The sequence below is a fragment of the Gigantopelta aegis genome, chromosome 3, assembly GCF_016097555.1.
Source record: "Gigantopelta aegis isolate Gae_Host chromosome 3, Gae_host_genome, whole genome shotgun sequence".
NCBI lineage: Eukaryota > Metazoa > Mollusca > Gastropoda > Neomphalida > Peltospiridae > Gigantopelta > Gigantopelta aegis.
Window position 1 is genome coordinate 49571880 of NC_054701.1, and position 25871 is coordinate 49597750.

At 37.8% G+C, this 25871-nt stretch overlaps 1 protein-coding gene across 1 annotated transcript in view; it reads left to right on the top strand.

Annotated features, from left to right (window-relative positions):
* Positions 1 to 14942: 14942 nt before the first annotated feature.
* Positions 14943 to 25871, top strand: part of LOC121368172 (protein MON2 homolog) — a 488300-nt gene continuing 477371 nt past the window's right edge. The window contains exons 1-8 of the mRNA XM_041492790.1: positions 14943 to 15390; positions 15781 to 15844; positions 18756 to 18883; positions 20183 to 20314; positions 21828 to 21960; positions 22704 to 22804; positions 24186 to 24311; positions 25264 to 25458. Coding sequence (XP_041348724.1) covers positions 15274 to 15390; positions 15781 to 15844; positions 18756 to 18883; positions 20183 to 20314; positions 21828 to 21960; positions 22704 to 22804; positions 24186 to 24311; positions 25264 to 25458 — 996 coding nt within the window. The 5' untranslated portion in view covers positions 14943 to 15273. The remainder of the gene's footprint in view (positions 15391 to 15780; positions 15845 to 18755; positions 18884 to 20182; positions 20315 to 21827; positions 21961 to 22703; positions 22805 to 24185; positions 24312 to 25263; positions 25459 to 25871) is intronic.

Consider the following 25871-nt stretch of genomic DNA (forward strand, 5'->3'; position numbering starts at 1 on the left):
TATAATTTTGTTGTAATAGAAACATTTTTTATTTCTTTTTTCCCCCTAACATATTAAGACTGAACGGCCTTTAAAGCCGTGAACATATAACAGACATCTGATCCTGAACTCAGTCAGGCTTTTAATATTTTTAAATTTATATATATATATATATATATATATTAAACATAGGTTATTAGTTTTCTTACCTATATGATAGTTTTGTCCAGCTTTGTTCCTTGTTTGAATTCAATGTCACGTGGAATTTATTTTGAGTGTATACTCGGCTACAAATTCGACCAGCATTCAAAATCCAAACTTTTCAAATGGTATTTAGAGACGAGAAAATGCTTATATTCGTGATCAGTTGATTAGTTTTCAGTTATTACACACGATAACGAAAGAACGAAAGAAAGAAATGTTTTATTTAACGACGCACTCAACACATTTTATTTACGGTTATATGGCGTCGGACCACACAGATATCGAGGGAGGAAACCCGCTGTCGCCACTTCATGGGCTACTCTTTTCGATTAGCAGCAAGGGATCTTTTATATGCACCATCTCATAGACAGGATAGCACATGCCACCGTATTTGATGTACCAGTCGTGGTGCACTGGTTGGAGCGAGAAATAGCCCAATGGGCCCACTGACGGGGATCGACCCCAAACCGACCGCGCATCAAGCGAGCGCTTTACCACTGGGCTACGTCTCGCCCCTTACACACGATAATGAGTCTACAAGATATTTACAAAAGCCCAGTGTGATCAAAATGTTAGTGCGCCAAACGGTTGCACCAAGCGTCTAGAACTTCTCTAGATACAGCCTAGAGCTTCTACAGACAGCGCCTAGAGCTTCTACAGACGCTGCCTAGAGCTTCTACAGACACTGCCTAAAGCTTCTACAGACGCTGCCTAGAGCTTCTAAAGACACAGCCTAGAGCTTCTACAGACACTGCCTAGAGCTTCTACAGACGCTGCCTAGAGCTTCAACAAAAACAGCCTAGAGCTTCTACAGACGCAGCCTAGAGCTTCTACAGACACTGCCTAGAGCTTCTACAGACGCTACCTAGAGCTTCTACAGATTCTGCCTAGAGCTTCAACACACATGGCCTAGAGCTTCTACAAACACTGCCTAGAGCTTCAACAGACAGCCTAGAGCTTCTACAGACGCTGCCTAGAGCTTCAACAGGCACAGCCTAGAGCTTCTACACACACTGTCTAGAACTCCTACAGACACTGTCTAGAACTCCTACAGACACTGCCTAGAGCTTCTACCGACATTGCCTAGAGCTTCAACAGATACAGCCTAGAGCTTCTACAGATGCTGCCTAGAGCTTCAACAGACACACCCTAGAGCTTCTACAGACACTGCCTAGAACTTCTACAGACACTGCCTAGAGCTTCAACAGACAAAGCCTAGAACTTCTACAGACACTGACTAGAACTCCTATAGACACTGTCTAGAAGTTCTACAGACATCATCTAGAGCTTCTACAGACACTACCTAGAGCTTCTATAGACACCACCTAGAGCTTCTACATATACTGCCTAGATCTTCTACAGACACCGACTAGAGCTTCTACAGAAACTGTCTAGAACTTCCACAGACACTGTCTATAACTTCTACAGACATTGCCTAGAACTTCTACAGAAACTACCTAGAGCTTCTACAGACACTACCTAGATTTTCTACAGACACTGACTAGAGCTCATACAGACACTGCCTAGAGCTTCAACAGATACAGCCTAGAGCTTCTACAGACACTGCCTAGAGCTTCAACAGACAAAGCCTAGAGTTTCTACAGACGCTGCCTAGAGCTTCAACAAAAACAGCCTAGAGCTTCTACAGACGCAGCCTAGATCTTCTACAGACACTGCCTAGAGCTTCTACAGACGCTACCTAGAGCTTCTACAGATTCTACCTAGAGCTTCAACAGACATAGCCTAGAGCTTCTACAAACACTGCCTAGAGCTTCAACAGACAGCCTAGAGCTTCTACAGACGCTGCCTAGAGGTTCAACAGGCACAGCCTGGAGCTTCTACAGACACTGTCTAGAACTCCTACAGACACTGTCTAGAACTCCTACAGACACTGCCTAGAGCTTCTACAGACACTGCCTAGAGCTTCAACAGATACAGCCTAGAGCTTCTACAGACGCTGCCTAGAGCTTCAACAGACACACCCTAGAGCTTCTAGAGACACTGACTAGAACTCCTATAGACACTGTCTAGATGTTCTACAGACACCATCTAGAGCTTCTACAGACACTACCTAGAGCTTCTATAGACACCGCCTAGAGCTTCTACATATACTGCCTAGATCTTCTACAGACACCGACTAGAGCTTCTACAGAAACTGTCTAGAACTTCCACAGACACTGTCTATAACTTCTACAGACATTGCCTAGAACTTCTACAGAAACTACCTAGAGCTTCTACAGACACTACCTAGATTTTCTACAGACACTGACTAGAGCTCATACAGACATTGCCTAGAGCTTCAACAGATACAGCCTAGAGCTTCTACAGACGCTGCCTAGAGCTTCAACAGACACACCCTAGAGCTTCTACAGACACTGCCTAGAACTTCTACAGACACTGCCTAGAGCTTCAACAGACAAAGCCTAGAGTTTCTACAGACGCTGCCTAGAGCTTCAACAAAAACAGCCTAGAGCTTCTACAGACGCAGCCTAGAGCTTCTACAGACACTGCCTAGAGCTTCTACAGACACTACCTAGAGTTTCTACAGATTCTACCTAGAGCTTCAACAGACATAGCCTAGAGCTTCTACAAACACTGCCTAGAGCTTCAACAGACAGCCTAGAGCTTCTACAGACGCTGCCTAGAGCTTCAACAGGCACAGCCTAGAGCTTCTACAGACACTGTCTAGAACTCCTACAGACACTGTCTAGAACTCCTACAGACACTGCCTAGAGCTTCTACAGACACTGCCTAGAGCTTCAACAGATACAGCCTAGAGCTTCTACAGACGCTGCCTAGAGCTTCAACACACACCCTAGAGCTTCTACAGACACTGCCTAGAACTTCTACAGACACTACCTAGAGCTTCAACAGACAAAGCCTAGAGTTTCTACAGACGCTGCCTAGAGCTTCAACAGAAACAGCCTAGAGCTTCTACAGACACAGCATAGAGCTTCTACAGACACTGCCTAGAGCTTCTACAGACACTGTCTAGAACTCCTACAGACACTGTCTAGAAGTTCTACATACACCACCTAGAGCTTCTACAGACACTGCCTAGAGCTTCTACAGACACTGCCTAGAGATTCTACAGACACTGCCTAGAGATTCTACAGACACTGCCTAGAGATTCTATACACACTGCCTAGAGCGTCTACAGACACCGCCTAGAGCGTCTACAGACACTGCCTAGAGCGTCTACAGACACTGCCTAGAGCGTCTACAGACACTGCCTAGAGCGTCTACAGACACTGCCTAGAGCGTCTACAGACACTCCCTAGAGCTTCTATAGACACTGGCTAGAATTTCTATAGCCACTGCATAGAACGTCTACATACACTGACTAGAGCTTCAACAGACACTGTCTAGAACTTCTACAGACACTGCCTAGAGTTTCTACAGACACCACGTAGAGCTTCTACAGACACTGCCTGGAGTTTCTACAGACGCTACCTAGAGCTTCTACAGACACTGCCGAGAGCTACAGACACTACCCAAAGCTTCTACAGACACTGTCTAGGACTTCTACAGACACTGACTAGAACTCCTATAGACACTGTCTAGAGGTTCTACAGACACCACCTAGAGCTTCTACAGACTCTGCCTAGAGCTCTTACAGACAATGCCTAGAACGTCTATAGACACTGCCTAGAGTTTCTACATGCACTGCCTAGAGCTCCTACAGACACTGCCTAGAACTCCTACAAGCACTGTCTAGAACTCCTACAGACACTGCCTACAACTTCTACAGACACCACCTAGACCTTCTACAGACACTGCCTACAGCTTCTACAAACACCACCTAGACCTTCTACAGACACTGCCTAGATCTTCTACAGACACTGCCTAGAGCTTATACAGACACTGCCTAGAGCTTCTACGGACGCTGTCTAGAGCTTCTACAGGCATTGCCTAGAGATTCTACAGACACTGCCTGGAGCTTCTACAGACACTGCCTAGATCTTCTACAGACACTGCCTGGAGCTTATACAGACACTGCCTAGAGCTTCTACGGACGCTGTCTAGTGCTTCTACAGACATTGCCTAGAGATTCTACAGACACTGCCTGGAGCTTCTACAGACGCTAAGCAGATTTTCTACAGACTCTACCTAGAGCTTCTACAGAAATTGCCTAGAACTTCTACAGTCATTGCCTGGAGCTTCTATAGACACTGCCTAGAGCGTCTATAGACCCTGCCTATAGATTCTATAGACACTGCCTAGTACTTCTACAGACGTTATGACAACCAGCAACACAGACAGAGATGTACCAGTAATCTATCTAACATAAAAACTGTTTTAAGAGGGCGGTGTACTTTTAACAGTAAAGAATTTTGTTTCCTACACATATTCGAACCCTGTGTATTGGTGTTATTTTAATCGCGGTGTTCGCATTTGCCAATGACAATATTTTTTGACTATTAGAATTATATGCAAATTTTACCTCGGAAAATTCTTAGGTTTTGCCATTCCATTTTACATCCCGCGGCTTAGTAGCATTCAAACGCTTCTTTTTCTTCTACATAATTTTTTGCGGTATATTATAATATTGATCATCTATTTCTTCTTAAAACAGGACGTTGTCAGCATGAGCTGAAGCGAATATTTCAAATAATGACATGCGGGTTATTATTTTTGAATCATCAAAAACACCAATCGTCTTTTTATTTATAATTATTCCTTTCTAGTTCCAAAGTAATACGAACGAGTATAACGAACCAATAAAAATTTAAAACATGTCAGCGAAAATTGGTATTTTACACAAATGGATCACTTCCTTATAAAGCCTGTAATGGATTGTGCACGAGCGGGCTCCTTTGCAGACGACAAGTAATGGAGTCTGCAGTGGTACATAAATCGGTGACGTTTGCAGGCTGAATACGGTAATTTTCAAAATCTAAACAGACCCACTTGTTAAATTAAAACAAAATGGGTCGTGGTGACATTCACTCTTTTGTTTTATACAGGACTTTGTTTACGGTGGTGTCGCATGCATAGGGTCGTAGCTAGAATTTTTTGGGGTGGGGGTGGCGGATGAATTCTTAGAACGAAAGAGCATTGACTACATTAGACTAGGGGGTCCGGGTGCATGCCCCCAGGACCTTTTTTAATCTAGAGGCTCTGAAATACCATTTCGTATTTCAGGGAGGTTACATACTTAAAACTCCTCAAAAGGTTAAAGGAACATTCCTGAGTTTGCTGCAATTTTTAAGATGTTATCGACTAACAGAAACTTTTTAATGATTGTAATTACATATCAAATATATTTTTATGCATAAAATATTAGTAGCTGTATTTCTGATCATTCTAATATTTGTACTATTTGTACTGTAATATTTCATTTTATTTCCTAAAATATATTTTTTTCGTGGGTACGAAATTATTTGAAGACAAAATCCAGTTTGGGCTTCTTACAAATATTAAGACGACGAGAAATACATTGAATATACAGATACTAATATTCTAAACCAGAAAATATATTTAATATATAAGTTTAATCGTAGAAATATTTTATTAGTCGGAAACGTCTTACAATGCAGCAAACTCAGGAAAGTACTTTTAAGAAGAGGATTTTCTTTAAGTTTATATTTTTACCGGATTTTTTTTGGGGGGTTGCCTCTCTCCCCCCCCCCCCCCTCCCCTTGCACACACACCTCGGCCAGGGTTCGTAGCCCGGTACCGGCTCCCACCGAGAGCGAATTTTAACGACTCAATGGGTAGGTGTAAGACCACTACACCATCTTCTCTCTCACTAATCGCTAACAACTAACCCACTGTCTTGAATAGCTGAGTTGTGTGCCCAGGACAACATGCTGGAACCTTAATTGGATACAAGCACAAAAATAAGTTGAAATGAAATGAAGACTTCATTCACAAAGACCGGCCTCGGTGGCGTCGTGGCAGGCCATCGGTCTACAGGCTGGTAGGTACTGGGTTCGGATCCCAGTCGAGGCATGGAATTTTTAATGCAGATACCGACTCCAAACCCTGAGTGAGTGCTCCGCAAGGCTCAATGGGTAGGTGTAAACCACTTGCACCCACCAGTGATCCATAACTGGTTCAACAAAGGCCATGGTTTGTGCTATCCTGCCTGTGGGAAGCGCAAATAAAAGATCCCTTGCTGCCTGTCGTAAAAGAGTAGCCTATGTGGCGACAGCGGGTTTCCTCTAAAAAAAAATCCGTGTGGTCCTTAACCATATGTCTGACGCCATATAACCGTAAATAAAATGTGTTGAGTGCGTCGTTAAATAAAACACTTCTTTCTTTCATTCACAAAGCACACGTAGGCTATACCGATTCTCAATAACGTGGTACATGTAAAGTCAATGGGAAAAAAAATCCAAAACCATTTATTAGATATACTTATGTAATTAGTTATAGATGTCAGCTATATAAAGATATACGGCCGAATTTACGAAGCCTGTTTTTCTTAAATGCTGGTATTTAAGAATTGAAAATATACGTAGTTACACACATGTAAGGCATAGACAGGCTCTGTAAATTCGGCCCATATCGGTTTCAAGTTAACTTTGTATTTTTGTCTCACAGCATGGAATTGTAGCAGCGCTTGATACTTCGTTTTGCAGTAGAGAAATGTCCGTCGTTATTCGTTACACCCTTTCAGTAAGATTTTGTTGAAAAATCACCGAGACACACATCGGGAAAAAAACCCATTACCGTGATACAGATAAATAATAAATAGACCTCTAAAGAATTAAACAAACATAAAACATACTATAGTAAAATTGATTTATTTGTACTGATATCAACAGTGACAGTTAATCATTGCCAGCTATGATTTTTACTTCAACCTGCTCTGTTATAATTTTACTCACTAATTAGCATTTTGAAATAAATTAATAAATGCACATATTTTATAATTTTAAATTAAAACAATACATTTTTATTATATTTTGTGATAACTTGAACTATAATAATGACGTAATCTTTGATGTAATTTATATCTTTTATAATGTAATGCACATTTCACATTTTAAACAAATTAATTTCATTTCAACTTATTTTCGTGCTTATATCCAATTAATGTTCAAGCACGCTGTCCCGAGAACACACACACCACAGCTATCTGGGCTGTCGTTCCAGGACAGTAGGTTAATTGGTTAGCAATTAGTGAGAGAGAAGAGGGTGTAGTGGCCTTCCATCTACCCATTGAGACCGTAAGAACTCGCTCTGGGTTGGAGCCAGTACCGGGCTGCGAACCCTGTACCCCACCAACCTGCAGTCCGAATGCTTAACCACTGCGCCACCGAGGCCGGCTTTTTAAAAATTATTATTAATTGATTTTTAATCTGTGTCGTCGGCCACTGACTAACTTAAAGAAAAGAGCAGGGTTATTCTGCTAGATAAACTGAATGCAAGTCTATAATTATTTTGGGGACAAATTCAAACAGTAACTGTTTAATTTTCTAGTGAGTGGTAACGTAGATTTACTGACAAAGTTCTGTTTTGTTGGCCTCTTCCCGTGGAATTATAAAAATACATGTGTAAATATTACCAACGATAGCTGATGTCAAATCAGGTAAATCATTGCATAACACTTAATTTACGAAATGCAAAAAGTAGTTCTAATAAAGCCTATTGAGCTATTTCTCGTTCCAGCCAGTGCATCACGACTAGTATGTGCTATCCCGTCTGTGGAATGGTGCTTATAAAAAATACCTAGCTACTAATGGAACAAATATAGCGGGTTTCATCTCTAAGACTATATGTCAAAATTACCAAATGTTTGACATCCAATAGCAGATGATTAATAATTCAATGTGCTCTAGTGGTGTTGTTAAACAAAACAAACTAACTTTTAGTTCTTATAAATGGCAGCCTTTATTTTACTTATTAAAAACAGATGTGACATATTTAAAACTAGCGTAGATTTTCTTTCTTTTTTAAAATCTCATTTAACAACTCTAAATAGATTGTAGATGTAATAAAATGTGATAACCAATACATTTAAAAAGTATAATTAAAGCGTACAAATCGAGGTTTGATAATAGAAATGTACGTTACCAATTGTAAGTTAACGTAGGCCCACATTTCAATTATTCGAATCAGTCATGAATTAAACCACCATAATTATTATTATTTTTGTTTTAAAAAAATCAATCTTTAATCTCTAAAATGCAATTATGATGGCAATGTTGGTGTATTCTGTAAAATGTAGTCAAAAACCAACTCAACGGTTTTGTTTACTCCCGTACCTGATTTTGTCATAAAAAATGTACATACTTAAAATAATGTAAGGGTTTGTTTTTCTGTATATTCATTTTAAACATAATATTGAATATTTCTTGTTCTTGTTTTTCTTTTTAACAGCTGTTGCTTGCTTTTTAGCTGAGCGCTGAAACCTTTCGCCTGTGTTTATTTGTGAAAGCAAATTTGACTCTTGACATTGTAGTCAACCATATTATAAACCTATAAACCATGTACAGTAGTGAATTAAACATAACCACTGGTAAACTTAGATACAGGACAGATAGTTTAAAATAATTCCGAAATTTTAACAAGAAAAAAATATATAATAACCAGTGCAATATGATTGATATTTCTCGATATAAAGGTTCTGTATCACAGTTACAAATGTTCGTTATGTTTAGATCTAACTGCAAATGAATCGATCCCATACACAATCTTGGCAAAAACAGACTAACTCAGTACTATCAAAATAGTAATGTGCTTATATATATATACCGTGTAAACAGAGTTGCGTTCAGCACGACTAGCCTTCTGTTTTATCAAATCGTAACAAATCTTGGGAAAACGGCGACTCCACACAATCTGACAAATTGACTGGATTGGGCCGTCAGAAAGAGATGAATTACTCAAAGTCAAAGACTGCAAATTTGTTGGCAACCTGAAATAAGGTTATGGTATATTCGCCTCATCTGAACGCGCCAAATTCTAATCTGTAGTCTACGACATATTTTCCAATATTTTTTTCTACTAGTATATCAAATTATTTAGATGTAATTTTGGTAAATATATACTTCAAGGTGTAGTACTTATTTCAAAGCAAGATTTAATCAATAATGTTAAAAGGAAGCCGCCATTATACAACTTCGAGATAGCACTTTTAATTTTGTATTTCAACAAATTAATTTTTGATTTTACAAAATAAAACTTATAATACCAAGAAATACAGCTGAAATAACTATAATTCAACAAATCAAAAATTCGTTCACACCTGTACAAGGATTATAAATTACAGGTCAAAAGGGCTTTACTCTTTTTTTTTTTATCATATAGCAAAAAAAGAACACGCCTATGCCTTTATCCATATGTTTAAAACAACAACAACAACAACAACAAACAAACAAACAAAACAAAACAAAAACAAACAAACAAAACAAAAACAAACAAACAAACAACAACATAAAACCATCAATATAACCGACATTGGTTGAGTAATGAATAAGCCATCGGCATAAGATTGACAGATGCAGAGTTCACATCCAGTACAGTACAAACATATTTGCATAGATGAACAAGATGTCTGGGATTGGGAACTCTATTAACGTGCCCACATCCTTAAAGGTTCAGGCACGCCGACCACGGATCCAGTCTCTGACATCGCGAGTGGCTGGTTCCGAGACAGGAGGGTCAACAAGATATAGGACTAAGGTAGAACGGTGTGCTTTTTATAATAAGCATGGGAGTATGTTGAATGAATGAAATGGCGCCATAAAGTACGTGCTATGAGTAAATAATGTTAGATGACTGATATGTTCGAATTTAATTAATTATTATTGAGAATGAAATATAGCTCAGTGGGTAGAGCACTTGCTTGGAACATAGGATCAAACTCCCTCGGTGGACCCATTCTCTGATTGTTTTTCCCCGTCCGAACCAGTGCCCCACGACTGATATACCAAAAACCGTAGTATGTGCTGTCCTGCCTGGGAGATATAAAAGATCATTTACATGTAGGAATGATATTTCGAGTGGGGCATACAACCTCTAAATGGGGGTGGGGTAGGTGTGGGTGTAATTTGGGGGTTGGATGCGTGTATTTTTATTTATATACATGTAGAGTAGGTAAAAACAACCAGTACATTTGTCATCGAGTTCTTACAGGCCTGTTACTACTAAATTATCGTAAAATGTAGCGGGTTTCTTCTAAGAATATGTCATGATCCTCAAATATTTAATATTCAAACAATCAAATCAATCTCTCTCTCTCTCTCTCTCTCTCTCTCTCTCTCTCTCTCTCTCTCTCTCTCTCTCTCTCTCTCTCTCTCTCTCTCTCTCTCTCTCTCTCTCTCTCTCTCTCTCTCTCTCTCTCTCTCTCTCTCTCTCTCTCTCTCTCTCTCTCTCTCTCTCTCTCTCTCTCTCTCTCTCTCTCTCTCGTGTCGAAATAGCCATTATGTTAAGACACGAAAATTTAGCTATAGAAAAAGTTTATAATGTGAGGCCTGGTGACGTTAAACAAACATTCATCTCCTTTTTACATGCACTTTCCCACAGATGCTGCCTTTGATGAATCGGGAATGAAGCACTAGTTAGACTTTAAAAAACAATCTCAAAACCCCAACAAAAAACAGGCAAAAAACACCCAAAGCAACGCTCTATCACCAAGCTACCGGCCGCGGCATATCACCTTCCCCTTCTAAATGCAATAGCAGTAATTCAATTTCCGCATATTAGTGAACGAAGAAGCAAATTAAATAACGATGTTACCACATAGCTGAACATCGAATTATGCGTGTATCTTTTTAATCGTTCTTAAATGAAAATATTTGCATAAACTACAGTCTCGAGTTTTTAATTTCAAATAACAGTTCCAAGATATTTGTTCACGTCATAATCACTTGGTTATGTGTTTTCATTGTTGGTGTTACATCACGTTTGATCACTGGCCCAAACTGACCTAATCATGAGAATAAGTTTAATATCCGAGGGCTGTCAATCAAAGCTGGAAACAGCCATTTGTTTCCACATACTTCTTTTATAATCTTTGCTTTTCCTCTTCTTTTTCCCCTTTGTTCTTTTTATTGTTGGTGTTGTTTTTGTTGCTGTCTTTTTGTTTTGTTTCGTTTATTTTTTTCTTTATTTTTTTTAGTTGTTTTCTTTTCTTTATTTTTTTTTTATTTTTTTTTTGGGGGGGTGGGGGGGGCGGAGAGTGGAAGAGGGGGGATTATATGGTGTAATAGTAGTGATGGAAACCTATATTATTTAAATAAATGCTTACATTACAATTACTTTCTTTTCCTCAGTGTACGCTTTTAAGCTTAGCTTTAAATATCGGACAAAACCGTACACCACATGTGAAACTGTTAAGATAAAACCGTGAACCACGATCTCTAATAACTTGTTTTAAAACTGGTTATAACATCAAATTAAATACTGTCACTGCGACAAGTATGGTTGTATTTTATAAAGTAATGACTAAAGATTACATTAAAATAAAATAAAAATAAAAAATTAATTTATCCACAAAGTATTCCAAAGTCAAAATATTACCGATAACTAATCAACATTGAATAAACATTAGATGATTTATTTTAAAAAATCAACGTTTTCATATTTTTTTATGGTCTGAAACATTGACATATTTATTTCACGTCACCTAAAATATCTTAAAATATACCGGTAACAATATAAAATCAGATAAAATTGTTCCACTGGTGTGAAGGTGACGTCCATTCTGTTGATAGCGAAAACGTAACCAGACATTGTATTGTAACAGTGATCAATCAATTAATCTTCAGTCAGTCTTTATTTCTTCATATATGAATAATACAAAGAACATGGCACATTTTGAAACATAAGTCATAATATTTAAATAAGAACATATATACAGTCATGTATAGATTTTAAGTGAATAATGACACATAATGTTTTATATAATTTAGATACATGTAATTTAATAATAATTAATAAAACTATACAGCTTATACTGAGGTAGAGAATCTGGAAAGTTCTGTTTGTCTGTGTAAAAACATGTTTTCTTACACACCCGTTGGTGAGAACATATTAAATTTTGTTTACACACGTACGCGTGTTAACAATTTCAAACATACGACTGGCTGTTCCTAAGTGATGACCTGGGCTCCGTTCCACGAAACGATCTTAGCCCTAAGATCAACTTAAGTACATAGGGTAGCTATGCGCCTAAGGTAATCTCAGGGCTAAGATCGCTTCGTGGAACGGGGCCCACTTCGTGGAATGGCGTCCAGGTCACCAATGCCATACGTCCAATAAAAAAACAGCACGGTGGAAATCGATTACACTGTGACGTATAGTTAACCTAGCAATCATGTGTATGTGACGCATAAGTCAGCTACAAGTGCAACGGCTGTAAATAACTTTTACTTGAAAAGTATGTTAAAATGTGCTTAAAACCTTGTTTTTGAGGATATATAAGAAATAGAATAATACATTCATGTCCGTTAGATACCATTTATCTCACAACTCGTTGTTTAAAAACGTATGAAACTCGCTTTCGCTCGTTAGATACATTTTAAAACAACTCGTTGTGAGATAAATGGTATCTAACGGCCACTCATGTATTATTCTCTATGTAACATGCCTGCCCAACTCACATAAATTCTTAATTCTGGAGAAACATTTCATATAACGGTCATTTTCAGTGACGTAGGAAGGTGCCGAAACGTGTGTGTGTGTGTATAAATATACAAAGTAGTATTAAATACCTATTTGTTATTGATGCAGTTATTACCATAGTTTGACACCCAATAGCCGATGTATTTTTCGTGCTGGGGTGTCGTTAAACATTCATTCATTCATTCATTTATTGATGCAGTTTATATGTGAATTTTACAAATTAATTATTGAAACAAAAGATATTAACTTTTGATAACGATAATGATGAGTATAAGTATAAACAGCGGTATCTTAACGTACATTTCAAGAATGAGTATACTCTTCTACAGGCCCGTACACAGGGGGGGGGGGGGGTGCGAGGGGTGCGTACGCACCCCCATAGTCTGCCGAGGTCCGTCCGTGGATGTGTAAAAAATATTTTGAGGCAAAGAAACATTTCAAATTTACTTCCTAGAATGCAGGACAATGCACCTCCTGCATTGTAGATTTAAAACAATTTCGGGGGGCTTGCCCCCCGGACTCCCCCCCCCCCCCCCAGCAACTCTGGCCCTTTGCATAAATACCAGTAATTAACATGTTGTATATTATCATCATGTTATGATACTGCATTATACATGTTTCTTTATCAAACTGATTTTACAATAGAATTACATAATTTGCAATACACAACAGTGATCAGGAATCGTTCAGAAGATGAGATGTATCTTTCCTTTATTAACGGATTGTGCCCCCTTCCTCACCCCCCCCCCTCAAAATAATAAAATAATAATAATAATAAATAATAATAATAATTTTGCCAATTCCATGAGGTTAGGTTATAGATTTAATTTTTTTTTTAAAGAATAATATTAATAACTCTCAGTAAACAAATAAACTGTATTTTAATTTACCTATGTTACATGTGGAAACCACTCGACCATTTTATTATTGATATTAATAATATTATGCTTGTTTTCTGCGGGTTGCACGGTCGGTTTAGGATCGATCTCCTCGGTTTAAGATCGATCCCCGTCAGTGGGCCCGTTGGGCTATTTCTCGTTCCAGTCAGTGCACCACGACTGGCATATTAAAGGCCGTGGTATGTGTTATCCTGTCTGTGTGATGGTGCATATAAAAGATCCCTTGCTACTAATAGACAAATTTAGCGGGTGTCCTCTCTATCACTATCAAAATTACCATATGTTTCAAATACAATAGCCGATGATTAATAAATCAATGTGTTCTAGTGGTGTCGTTAAACAAAAACAACTTTTGGGGTGGGGTGGGGGTGGGGTGGGGTGGGGGTTATGGTATGCTCGTTTGCCAATTCTAGAAATCGGAATAATCAGAATCCTAACCGAGGGACTCAGAATTGAGTTACAACTGGATTTCAACAATTGACACTGAATATAATATAATATAATATAAGGTACTGCTTTCGAATCATACCAGAAAGAAATGTTTTATTTAACGACGCTCAACACGTTTTAATTACGGTTATATGACGTGAGACATATGGTTAAGGACCACACAGATATTGAGAGAGGAAACCCGCTGTCGCCACTTCATGGGCTACTCTTTCCGATTAGCAGCAAGGGATCTTTTATATGCACCATCCCACAGACTGGATGGCACATACCACGGCCTTTGATATACCAGTCGTGGTGCACTGGCTGTGACGAGAAATAGCCCAATGGGCCCAACGACGGGGATCGATCCCAGACCGACCGCGCATCGAGCGAGCACTGTACCACTGAGCTACGTCCCGCCCCTTTTTAATTCAGATACCGACTCCAAACCCTGAGTGAGTGCTCCGAAAGGCTCAATGGGTAGGTGTAAACCACTTGCACCGACCAGTGATCCATAATTGGTTCAACAAAAGCCATGGTTTGTGCTATCCTGCCTGTGGGAAGCGGAAATAAAAGATCCCTTGCTGCCTATCGTAAAAGAGTAGCCTATGTGGCGACAGCGGGTTTCCTCTAAAAAAAACCACAAAAAAAACCCCAGTGTCAGAATGACCATATGTTTGGCGTCCAATAGCCGATTGTAAGATTAAAAATCAATGTGCTCTAGTGGCGTCGTTAAATAAATAAAAATTAACCAAACAAGAATTCCGACCGCCTAATCGAACATTCCCTTATTTACGTTAGAGTTATTTCCCTTAGATAGACGTCGCTAGTATTTGTCCAATATGTCAGCCTCCAGCTGACGGATATTTTGAGACGTGTAACTTTGTTATGAGTGTCGGTTTATGTTTTATTTAAATGTTTCATAATTCTTCAAAATAAAATTATACGCGTAGGATCTATCACAATCAAAGACAAGGTTCAAATTAATTGCATTCACTCAATTTATAATTGAGCACTTCCGTATTTTGACAGCCATACCTCAGCCGCCTTCGCTCATGCTTTCGTTTTCAACTTTACTCTGTCAACTGTGTCTGTTACATGTCACAGTCACTGTGGAATATATACTTTATTACTAGTTTTACTGTTTATTGATTATCAAAGACCTAAAGGAAGCAAGTCGATAATGGCAACAGCTGCGAAAAGAAACCCAGAACTAGCAAAGAAGCTGTTAGAAAGCATACAGAATGATTTGCGCACACTATCAGCAGAGACCAAACGAAAACACCCTGAAGTAAAAGAGGTAAGTATCACTGCATTCTCTGTTGGAAAGTCTTTCCCAGCCTTTTCCTTTAATTATTTTGTTATTCATGAAGATTGTATCAATACAGATTAAAGTTCCTTTAAAGTACAGAAGACATGTTGGAGGTATTCAGAGTATCGGGAACCAAGTATTTTAAAGTTACCTATAGCTGAACACAAAATGTACAGTCACTGTTTGAAAGATTAGAAAGAAAAATAAATGTTTGTATAAACTTTCCAGCCTGTTGTCTTATTATCAGCTGTTAAAGTTTATAACATGATTGGTGAGAGAAGCGACTGTTGTCATCCTATAGATATTATTATTTTGCCAATTATCAAAAAGCTTGTGTCTGACTATGATTTTTTTTTTTTCCTTTTTTTTTCTTTACAGTCTGCAGAAACAATGCAACTCAAGCTACGGACTATTGCTAGCAAGAATGAAAATGTTATAACAGGTACGATTATGAACAGTATTTGACTTGTAAATATATATTTTTCAAAGTTGCCCTGCCAAAATCCAAATAAACTTGGTAAGTCTTGTGTCATCATTTAATTTGTAATGAACATTATACACATCTACACTTTTATTGTCTACCTGAAGACTGTCATAGGGCTTCTAACGCTGTTACCGGCAACTGCTCCCACCACTTAGTTTCCTGGCAACAGAATCAGAAATCCGCAATGGGTGTAACAGTATTTCTCCAAATATCCCAACCTATACATATAGATCTCCCTGTATAGGGTAGTTTTCCACCCGAGTGGCTGGTTCTAGGGGTATTCAGGGAACAGGATCGTATATATATGTATATTTACTATTAACCAATGTTAAATTCACTAGAAAGACAACAACACAAGTTTAGTTTCAAGTATGTATTATATAATATCAGATAAGTTACAACCAGTGTCACACCACCTCTAGGCTGAGTACCACACATAAACGTAATCACTTGGCAATTAGGGATATAGCTACCCCTCACAGTTAAAACATCACCCAACCTTAGAATAATGAATTATTATTCTCAGTCTTCTCTACATCCAATATTCAGTGGACCTACTATTTACCAGGTCATGATACTAGGATTACCAGTTATAGATATAATTAATTATTATCTTCAGTCTTCCCTACATCCAATATTCAGAGGACCTACAATTTACCAGGTCATGATACTAGGATTACCACCAATAGAGATAATTAATTATTATCTTCAGTCTTCCCTACATCCAATATTCAGAGGACCTACAATTTACCAGGTCATGATACTAGGATTACCAGTTATAGATATTATAAACCTCTCTATATATATTTTGGGTAAACGACGCCTACAGTTTACTTTAGTCGGTCTGACTTAGATTACTAACTGTCCTTCCTCCACTAAGCAAAACAAGAATATACATAATTATAATACTTGAATGCCACAACAAAATACCTTTCAATTACTACAGAGCAGTAAAATATAGTTATCTATGTCCACTGGACTAATAAAGTTCGCCCAGCGGACAGCGTTTCCACCGCCTATCTATCCGTGCTTGCCACACAAGTCCCTATACAGAACGAACTCTCAGCTTATATCCCATATTTGGATTTTTGGCAGTTGGGTCCCATCTTTGGCAGTTCTGTCATTTATGGATGAGTGGCGAAATAATGGCCAAACTAATTCTCTAAAAGTATCAACAATACAGATACCATCTAACTAATAGGGAAACCTTCTTGGGTAATTACTCCATGCACTGGCTTTTGATCATTAAATTGCTACTCCAGTTGTTTTTAACCCCGGTCAAAAGTTAATGTGCAGACGGCTGTCTCCATCACAAAGACAAAATATTTTTACCACATGCACACACACAAACACGCACACACATACAAACACACACATATCTAAATCATTCCTCAGAAACACATCAAGCAGGGGTGGGGTCGATTCTAGATCTTTGACAGTCTGAAACCAGAATAAAAAAATTTAAGCATTGTTTGCTGGTCGCACTTTTGTTCTTATTGGTCCAAAGCATTTGTTCATTTCTATTATTGGAACAAATTCCTATCCATTTATTGGTGATGTGTTTGCACATGTTTATTTGTCTACATCAATCAACTAATTTGCATTTTGATTCCCAAAAGACTTGAACTGGTTCCAAATTTAATAAAAGTTGGTCAGTTGTATGTACCATGGTTGTTTTGTTTAGAACTCCATGAGTAGCTGGTAATAGAAATAGTGAATATATACTGTTTTTGCAGCTTTTCAATTGGACCTGCTCAGTATATCATTCATGATTAAAATAAATAAATTAATAAAAAAACTGTGGTCAATATGGCTGGTTTTTCAGATGTCTGTGATTTTTAAAGTCTGCCATAAAGATATATACATCTGGTCATTGAAATTGCACCTACAGTAATTATCAATCCACTGCGTTAGGCTAGACATTTGTCAAAGCCACCGTTTTTGGTCACAAGATTAAACAGTCATTAACAATAATACCATTCTTGGTGAGAAAGCCATCAAGGTATTAATTAGACTCCAGTTGAAACAAAGACCTGGAGGTTGACAATCATTGTCCTGTCTCGATGTAAGTGTCGTTGCAGTCAACACCTACATGTATATTATGACATCCTGTTGGATCGAGTGTCAGAGGCTGAAGGTGGTGGCTAGAGGCTTTGTGAAATAGCATAAAATGTATTTATTGTTGACTGTTCAATGTAGTGTATCCAATAATTATTAAAGACTGGAAAATTAAAAATGGTTTCAACCATTTTTATAGTTGTGGTGAGCAGAATAGCTATACCAGTTATTACTAGAACCAGTAGAGGTCAAACTCATCCAATCAGCGACAATGTTATCAGTTGTTTAGACTAAACATGTGATAGCTCAACGATGTCATCTGTTATTAATTTTTTGGATACAGTACTGGATACTCATACTTTATATACATAATGGGTGGTAAATTCATATATATTATTCCTTTTTTAAAATGTATTCCAATATGTCATGTGTACCCAATTTAACTTGATGTGATCAAACAGGTGTTTTCTTTCATGTTTTGATGATGATTGTTCCACATTTTAAATTTTACAGTTTACATGTACAATATTTTAAACAATTTTTTTTTCTCTCTCCCCACCCACCCCATGGGGGTAGTGATGATTTCATGTGGGACCAATTAACAATTTTATTTTTCCAAAAAACCCTTGGTCAAAGTATTAATTGAATATCTGCTTGACCTTGTTATGAATTGAAATATATCATTTGTGTATGTTAAAATAAGAATTAATGTATTTATAAACTAAACAGACTGATGTTAGTGACCGTCATTTTCATTTGTGTGTTGTAATCACTTCAGTCTTTAGTTTGATGAGTTTTTGTTTCTTTCTAGGATTGATTCCAGCCAGTTCTGAAGTGATCCAACCATTTATTCTGGGGTGTGAAACAAAGAATCCAAAATTAGTACACACCTGTTTAGTATCTCTGCAGAAGTTGATTTCTTATGAAGCAGTATCAACTGTAAGTGCCATATTTTCACACCAAACATGTATAGATTTAAACCATATTTTATTGTATATAATGTATATATATATACAAAAGGATTGGGCACAACTTATCCAACTTTCGAGGTCCTCTCTTAATTACAAACATTAAATTGTACAATAATGGCAAAAATGGTTCAATTTTTAGACTATTGTGCATAATGCACAATAGTCTAAAAATTGAACCTCCCAGCTTTGAATATTTATCCCAAGAAAACGAAAACATGTCCCATTCTCTTATAAAAACTGATTTATTTTGATTGCATAAATCTGCAAATTAAATTACATAAAACTGTATTAGTGAATACATGTATGTGATTTAAGGGAACATTTTGGTCAGTATCACATTGTGATTTGCTACCATATTTCAGAGATAACTACACAATTCTGAAACGTTAAATAGTAGTTGCTACTCAAATATTTCTCCAACTGATTAACAACCATCACAAATGCAATTTTTAAAAACAAAATGTTCCCTGGATTTAAACCGTCAGTTGGTTTTTGGTTGATACTCCTGATGTTTTTTTCTCAATATTTTGTTATTATATATATAATATACACCCTCATATTTATGGAATGTTTATAAAACTGGTGGTTATTTGTGATGTGTGTATTCCCAGCTATAAAACTGGTGGTTATTTGTGATGTGTGTATTCCCAGCTATAAAACTGGATGCTATTTGTGATGTGTGTATTCCCAGCTATAAAACTGGTGGTTATTTGTGATGTGTGTATTCCCAGCTATAAAACTGGTGGTTATTTGTGATGTGTGTATTCCCAGCTATAAAACTGGTGGTTATTTGTGATGTGTGTATTCCCAGCTATAAAACTGGTGGTTATTTGTGATGTGTGTATTCCCAGCTATAAAACTGGTGGTTATTTGTGATGTGTGTATTCCCAGTTATAAAAAGTTTGTTTTGTTTAACAACACAACTATAGAGCACATTGATTTATTAATCATTGGCTATTGAATGTCAAACATTTGGTCATTTTGAGGTATAGTCTTAGAGAGGAAACCCACTACATTTTTCCATTAGTAGCAAGGGGATCTTTTATATGCACCATCCCACAGACAGGATACCACATACCACAGCCGTTGATATACCAGTCGTGGTGCACTGGCTGGAACAAGAAATATCCCAATGGGCCCATCGATGGGAATCGATTCCAAACCGACCGTGCTTCAAGCAAGTACTTTACCACTGGGCTACATCCAGCCCGTATTCCCAGTTATGTACATTCTCCTGTGGTGTTATTGGTGATGCTGTGTGTTTCAGGCTGCTGCTGATGCCATTATCAGAACTCTGTGGAACCTGATGGAGGTTGGCCTTGAAGAACTCAAACTGCTGCAGACAGCCATGCTGCTCATAACAACAAACTCAGTAGTTCAGCATGATTCCCTGGCCAAGGTATGACAACGTTTCACAATCCACAACATATATATCAGTTGTTTGTCTTTTTATTGTGTGAATGTATTGATCTAAGTGTATAAAATTGTGTAGCAGAGCGAAACAATTTTATACTAAATTTGTGATTGTTATGCATTGATAAATTGTTTTAAAATAACAAACAATTATTATCCCATATGTTTAATTTAACTTCGTTAACTAATGCAAAATACATATACTGTATATCTATACCAGTAATAAATTTAGATATATTCGCTCAACAAGTCTATATAAATATAATTTTAATAGTCTGTGCCATTTCACAATATGATTTCTATGTGATATAGTTAAGTCTGCTTGAGTGCCCATCTCAGTTTAGCAAGTTCCTGTCTTAAAAGACTACCTCACTATTTCCCTAGGTAGTCTGATATTATTACTGTCAATTTGACAGTGTCAAACCTTCTCACAGACCATGTGATAAAACTGCTGTCAGCCTTATGTTACAGGGGCGGATGCAGAATTTGTCTAGAAAGGAGTGTTTAAAAAGGGCACCTACAATATCCATGTTCAACATATAAAAAGACCACATACGGTTTACAAACGTACACTAGAATGCATTATTCTATATATAGCAATCATTGCCAGAAAGAAAAAAAACTGGCCACCATATTATGTCTTCCCACTTGCTGAAAAAAAAAATCAAAATCATTGTATTCATTTTTCGTGGCACTTTGAAATTGAAGGGTGTGCACACCTCCAGCACCCTCCCTCTGGATCTGTGCCTGTGTTAGCAGGTTTGACTACTTCATTTTGTTTTAATTACTATTTCATTTCATTTCAACTTATTTTCGTACTTATATCCAATTAAGGTTCAAGCACACTGTCCTGGGCACATATCTCAGTTATCTGTGCTGTCTGTTCAGGACGGTGGGTTAGTTGTTAGTGAGAGAGAAGAGGGTGTAGTGGTCTTATACCTACCCAGTGAGTCGTTAAAACTCACTCTGGGTGGGAGCCGGTACTGGGCTGCGAACCCAGTACCTACCACCCTTATGTCCAATGGCTTAACCACAACACCACTGATGCCAGTTTAATTACTATTTGATGGTGGTGTCCATCAGTGCTGACTAGTGATGTAGCTAAATGATGTCACTATATCACCTCCTGGAAGATGAAAATAAGAAAGAAAGACATGTTTTATTTAACGACGCACTCATCACATTTTATTTACGGTTATATTGCATGAAACATATGGTTAAGGACCACACAGATAATGAGAGAGGAAACCCGCTGTCGCCACTTCATAGTCTACTCTTTTCGATTAACAGCAAGGGATCTTTTATATGCACCATCCCACAGACAAGGTCGTACATACTTTGATATACCAGTCGTGGTGCACTGGCTGGAACGAGAAATAGCCCAATGGGCCCACTGACGGGGATCGATCTCAGACCGACAATGCATCGAGCGAGCGCTGTACCTCTGGATGAAAATATGTATTTGTATAGATAACGATATTTTAAGTCATTTGTTGCAGGCTTTGGTAATGTGTCTGCGCCTGCATTTCACCAAGGACAGCACAACAATTAACACAGCTGCTGCAGCGATAAAACAACTCGTCAGCATCATCTTTGACCGCGTCGTCACAGAAGACAAAATACCAACAAATGGTAAGTATGTGTATAACACACTTCAGATACACACACACTCACAGTCTTCACACACTCTGCACATTGATGTGAATGCATTCACTAAATACGTAAGTATAAAAAATATATAGAGAATACCTAGTTAATGACGTAGGATATTGGCTTTATCCTGTGAAGGTAAGAATGGGAAATTTCTCATTCAGCCTGAACAGGATAAAGCCGATATCTTACGTCATTAGCTAATTATTATCTTTATCCTGCAGATGAGAAAAATTAAGGAAGAAAGCTATTATTTCTGTTATTTCAACAACATTGTATGATGACCTAGAGGTCAAATGAGCAATTTTGTAATGTAGCTATGTGTGACGTCAAAAGTCATATTCTGTTACTCTAAGTTTATGACTTTGCTTTATCCGTCATCATAATCTGTCACTAGAAACAGTGGTTGAAGGATAAATATATATAGATCTACAGCACAAATTGGTTGTTCCTATGCCTGGAACATCTAGACTTATGTTGATGGTAACTATTCTTTATCAGATGATTGCCCGGACTAAGATTTTATTATATACCTTAATAGAAGAACAGTTGAAACCACTTGGAGGTATCTTAAATCTAAGTATCAATTTAAGTGTGATGCATTAGTTAAGTAGAATACTGAATACCTTTTGTTTATGATACCTGACTTATACGTTGACTTAAATACATTCATGAATATGAACCCTAGTGTTGTCATATCTATTATATTATGCCTATATTTGTAGAACCCATGGAGGTATTAGATGGACTGGAACTGAAGACTGGAAGCAAAACTCCCCCAAAGTCACTCCACCCTTGTGCAGGGGATGCCTACCTTTTGTTTCAGGTGGGGGTTTAACTAGTTTTCTACTTCCCATTTGGGTGGAACTTCCCTTTTTATCAAGTCGTTTGTTTTTAAAGTTTAGTTTCATGTTTATATTCAATTATAGTTTACTTGCACTGACTCGACTGTCTTACCAGGACAGGGGTTAAAGGTTAATTTTAATGATTAGTGAAAGTCAGTGTAGTTGCCTTGGCCATCCAAATGTTTCACATCCAATAGCCGATATGCTCTAGTGGTGTCGTTAATTAAAACAAACCTTTTTTGGACATACCCACTGCAGGCATGTACCATTTTGAAATTTGTGTATACTAGTAACTCAAAAAAGGGTTATGACAAAAAACCCTGGAATTTCCAATTTTGGTTTGCATATCCATTTTGTATTGAACATTCTGCAAATTTTACACAAACACTAAATAAAATTTCATAACCATTGCATGAACAAAGTGATCGTCGATACAGTTTGTGGAGGCCTGCACTGAGCCAGACAAACTCTCTCTGGGTTGGAGCCAGTACTGGGATGTGAACCCAGCACCTACCAGTCTTAAAGCTGATTGCTTAACCATTGTGGCATTTGTTTGTTTTCTGTTGGTTGTTTAGACCAAGATGAAGCCAGAACTGTTGGGTTCATAAACATACACATGTATAATATGAATTTTTTTATTCATTCATTAATATGTAGAAATTTTATTTTAAGTAAATTTATATAAAGACATTACTTCTGAGTTGAAAAAACTTTACAGTCGGTTAAGCAGACATTAAATAGAGTATCAAAATGTAGCCTCTTAAAACAGTTGTTTGATCAATACAAATTAATTTGTTCTGTTTTAATTAAGGATTGTCTGTTATTGTTTTGTATGTCCTTGTTTGTATGAACAAAATATCATCTGCAAACTGTGCATCAGTGAAGCCATTCACACGTACGTTTGTGGATGATTTTGTAAAAGAAATAACACAATCCATATAATTAAATTTGAAACATACTTATTAAAAAGAACAATAAAATTTCTCATTTTTAAAATTATGTTTTTAGTCCTTAAACAGTAACACTTAATAACACTCAGTAAGACAAAGTACCAGTATAAAGTGATGTCATCAGATATGATGTTCCCTGATGTTATTTTTACATTCACTGAGAAAAGAACAAACTCGCTTTGCTATGGCTAGACTAATGAATGACATTAAATCATAATAAATACAACGGAAATTTATAAAATAAATGATGGAACTTTTCATAACACATTTGGTTTTGCACTTTCCCCTAACTTATCATATGTTAGTAAGTGTGGAGGGTTGGGGGAGTTTGTAATGTTTGTTACTGTTTTAAACACCGTTTCCCAACTAACTGGATGTGGCTAAGACGTGTTTGTTGTGGACTGTTTGCTAGGACCTGTGTCAGCTGGTGAACGCCGACCAGCCGTTCTGGTTGATTGGGATGACCGAGATGACTCGCACGTTTGGGCTCGAGCTGCTGGAGGCCGTGCTCACATCATACCCAACCGTCTTCACTCAGGTATGTCTGTCTGTCTATGTGTATCTATGTGTGTCTGTCTGTGTGTATATATGTGTGTCTGTCTGTGTGTATCTTTGTATGTCTGTCTTTGTGTATCTATGTATGTCTGCGTCAGCGTCTGTGTCTGTGTTTACTCACGTTTGGCTTTGAGCTGCGGGAGGCTGTGCTTAAATCATACCTAACCGTCTTCACTCAGGTGTGTCTGTCTGGTCTGTCTGTCTCTGTGTGTGTCTGTCTCTGTCTGTCTGTCGGTCGGTCTTTCTGTCTTGTCTGTCTTGTCTGTCTGTGTGTCTCTCTGTGAGTATGTATGTATGTGTGTCTGTATGTATGTCTGTATGTGTATCTGTCTGTCTGTGTCTGTGTTTGCTCACATGTTTGGCCTGGAGCTGCTAGAGGTGGTGCTCACCTTGTACCTGACCATCCTCACTCATGTCTGTCTGTCTGTCTCTCTGTATGTCTGTCTGTATGTCTTTGTCTGCTTGCATGTTTAGACTAGAGCTCACCTTATACCTGACCATCTTCACTCAGGTCTGTCTGTCTGTCTGTCTGTCTGTCTGTCTGTCTATGTGTTTTGTGTGCTATCTGTCTGTATCTGTAATGAAAATACTTTTAAAAAGAAAGTTGGAACTTTTATATTGATGACGTTATTCAATTTGGTTTCCTAATTTTTGTGAGATATTGATAGTGCTTAGACATGTATTGTTTAGGTTAGAAACAAACAGTAATGTACTAATTTTTAATGATGCAAAACATTAATGATAGCTATTGTTTTTTAAACATGCATTTTGCTAGTTGATGTAAAACTGTATTCAGTGAAAGCTGTCTAGTGGACACCTAAAACATATTTACATGTAGCCCACATGTTTATATTCTAATGATGGGTGGTTCTTATATATTTGATATGTTTTACATGAGGTTCAACTGTGTATTGTAAATGTGTGTTTTCTTGCAGCACCCGGAGTTCAGTTTCATGTTAAAGGAGAAGGTGTGTCCCCTGGTGATCAAGCTGTTTTCCCCGAGTCTGAAATACCGCCAGGGCCTGCCACCAGCCCCGTCACCCACCCCCGTCGAGAAACCCTTCTTCCCCATCGTGATGCGGCTCCTGAGAATTGTATCCATCCTCATTCGGAACTACTACACATTGCTGGTATGTTGGTGTTTTGGCTGTTAGGTTTCTTAACAAGTACACATTAACAGTTACTTATCTTTTACTATTTTGTTATGAAAGAATTGGGAATATTTTATATTTCAAACAATCCTGTCCAGCATGCATTCATTGTTAAGCATTTAACATTTGTTCTTCGTGTATCACAATTTATGTATTAAGGTTTGTCCATCCATCCATCTGTCCATCCATCCATCTGTCTATCCATCCATTCATTCATCCATCAAATCCATCCATCCATCCATAAACCCACCCACCCATCCATTGATCCATCCTTCCATCATCCATCCACCCATCCATCTGTCAGTCCACACATTGGTCAACTCATCCATCCATCCATCCATCCATCCATCCTTTCACTCATCCATCCATACCCTTATATATATATATATATA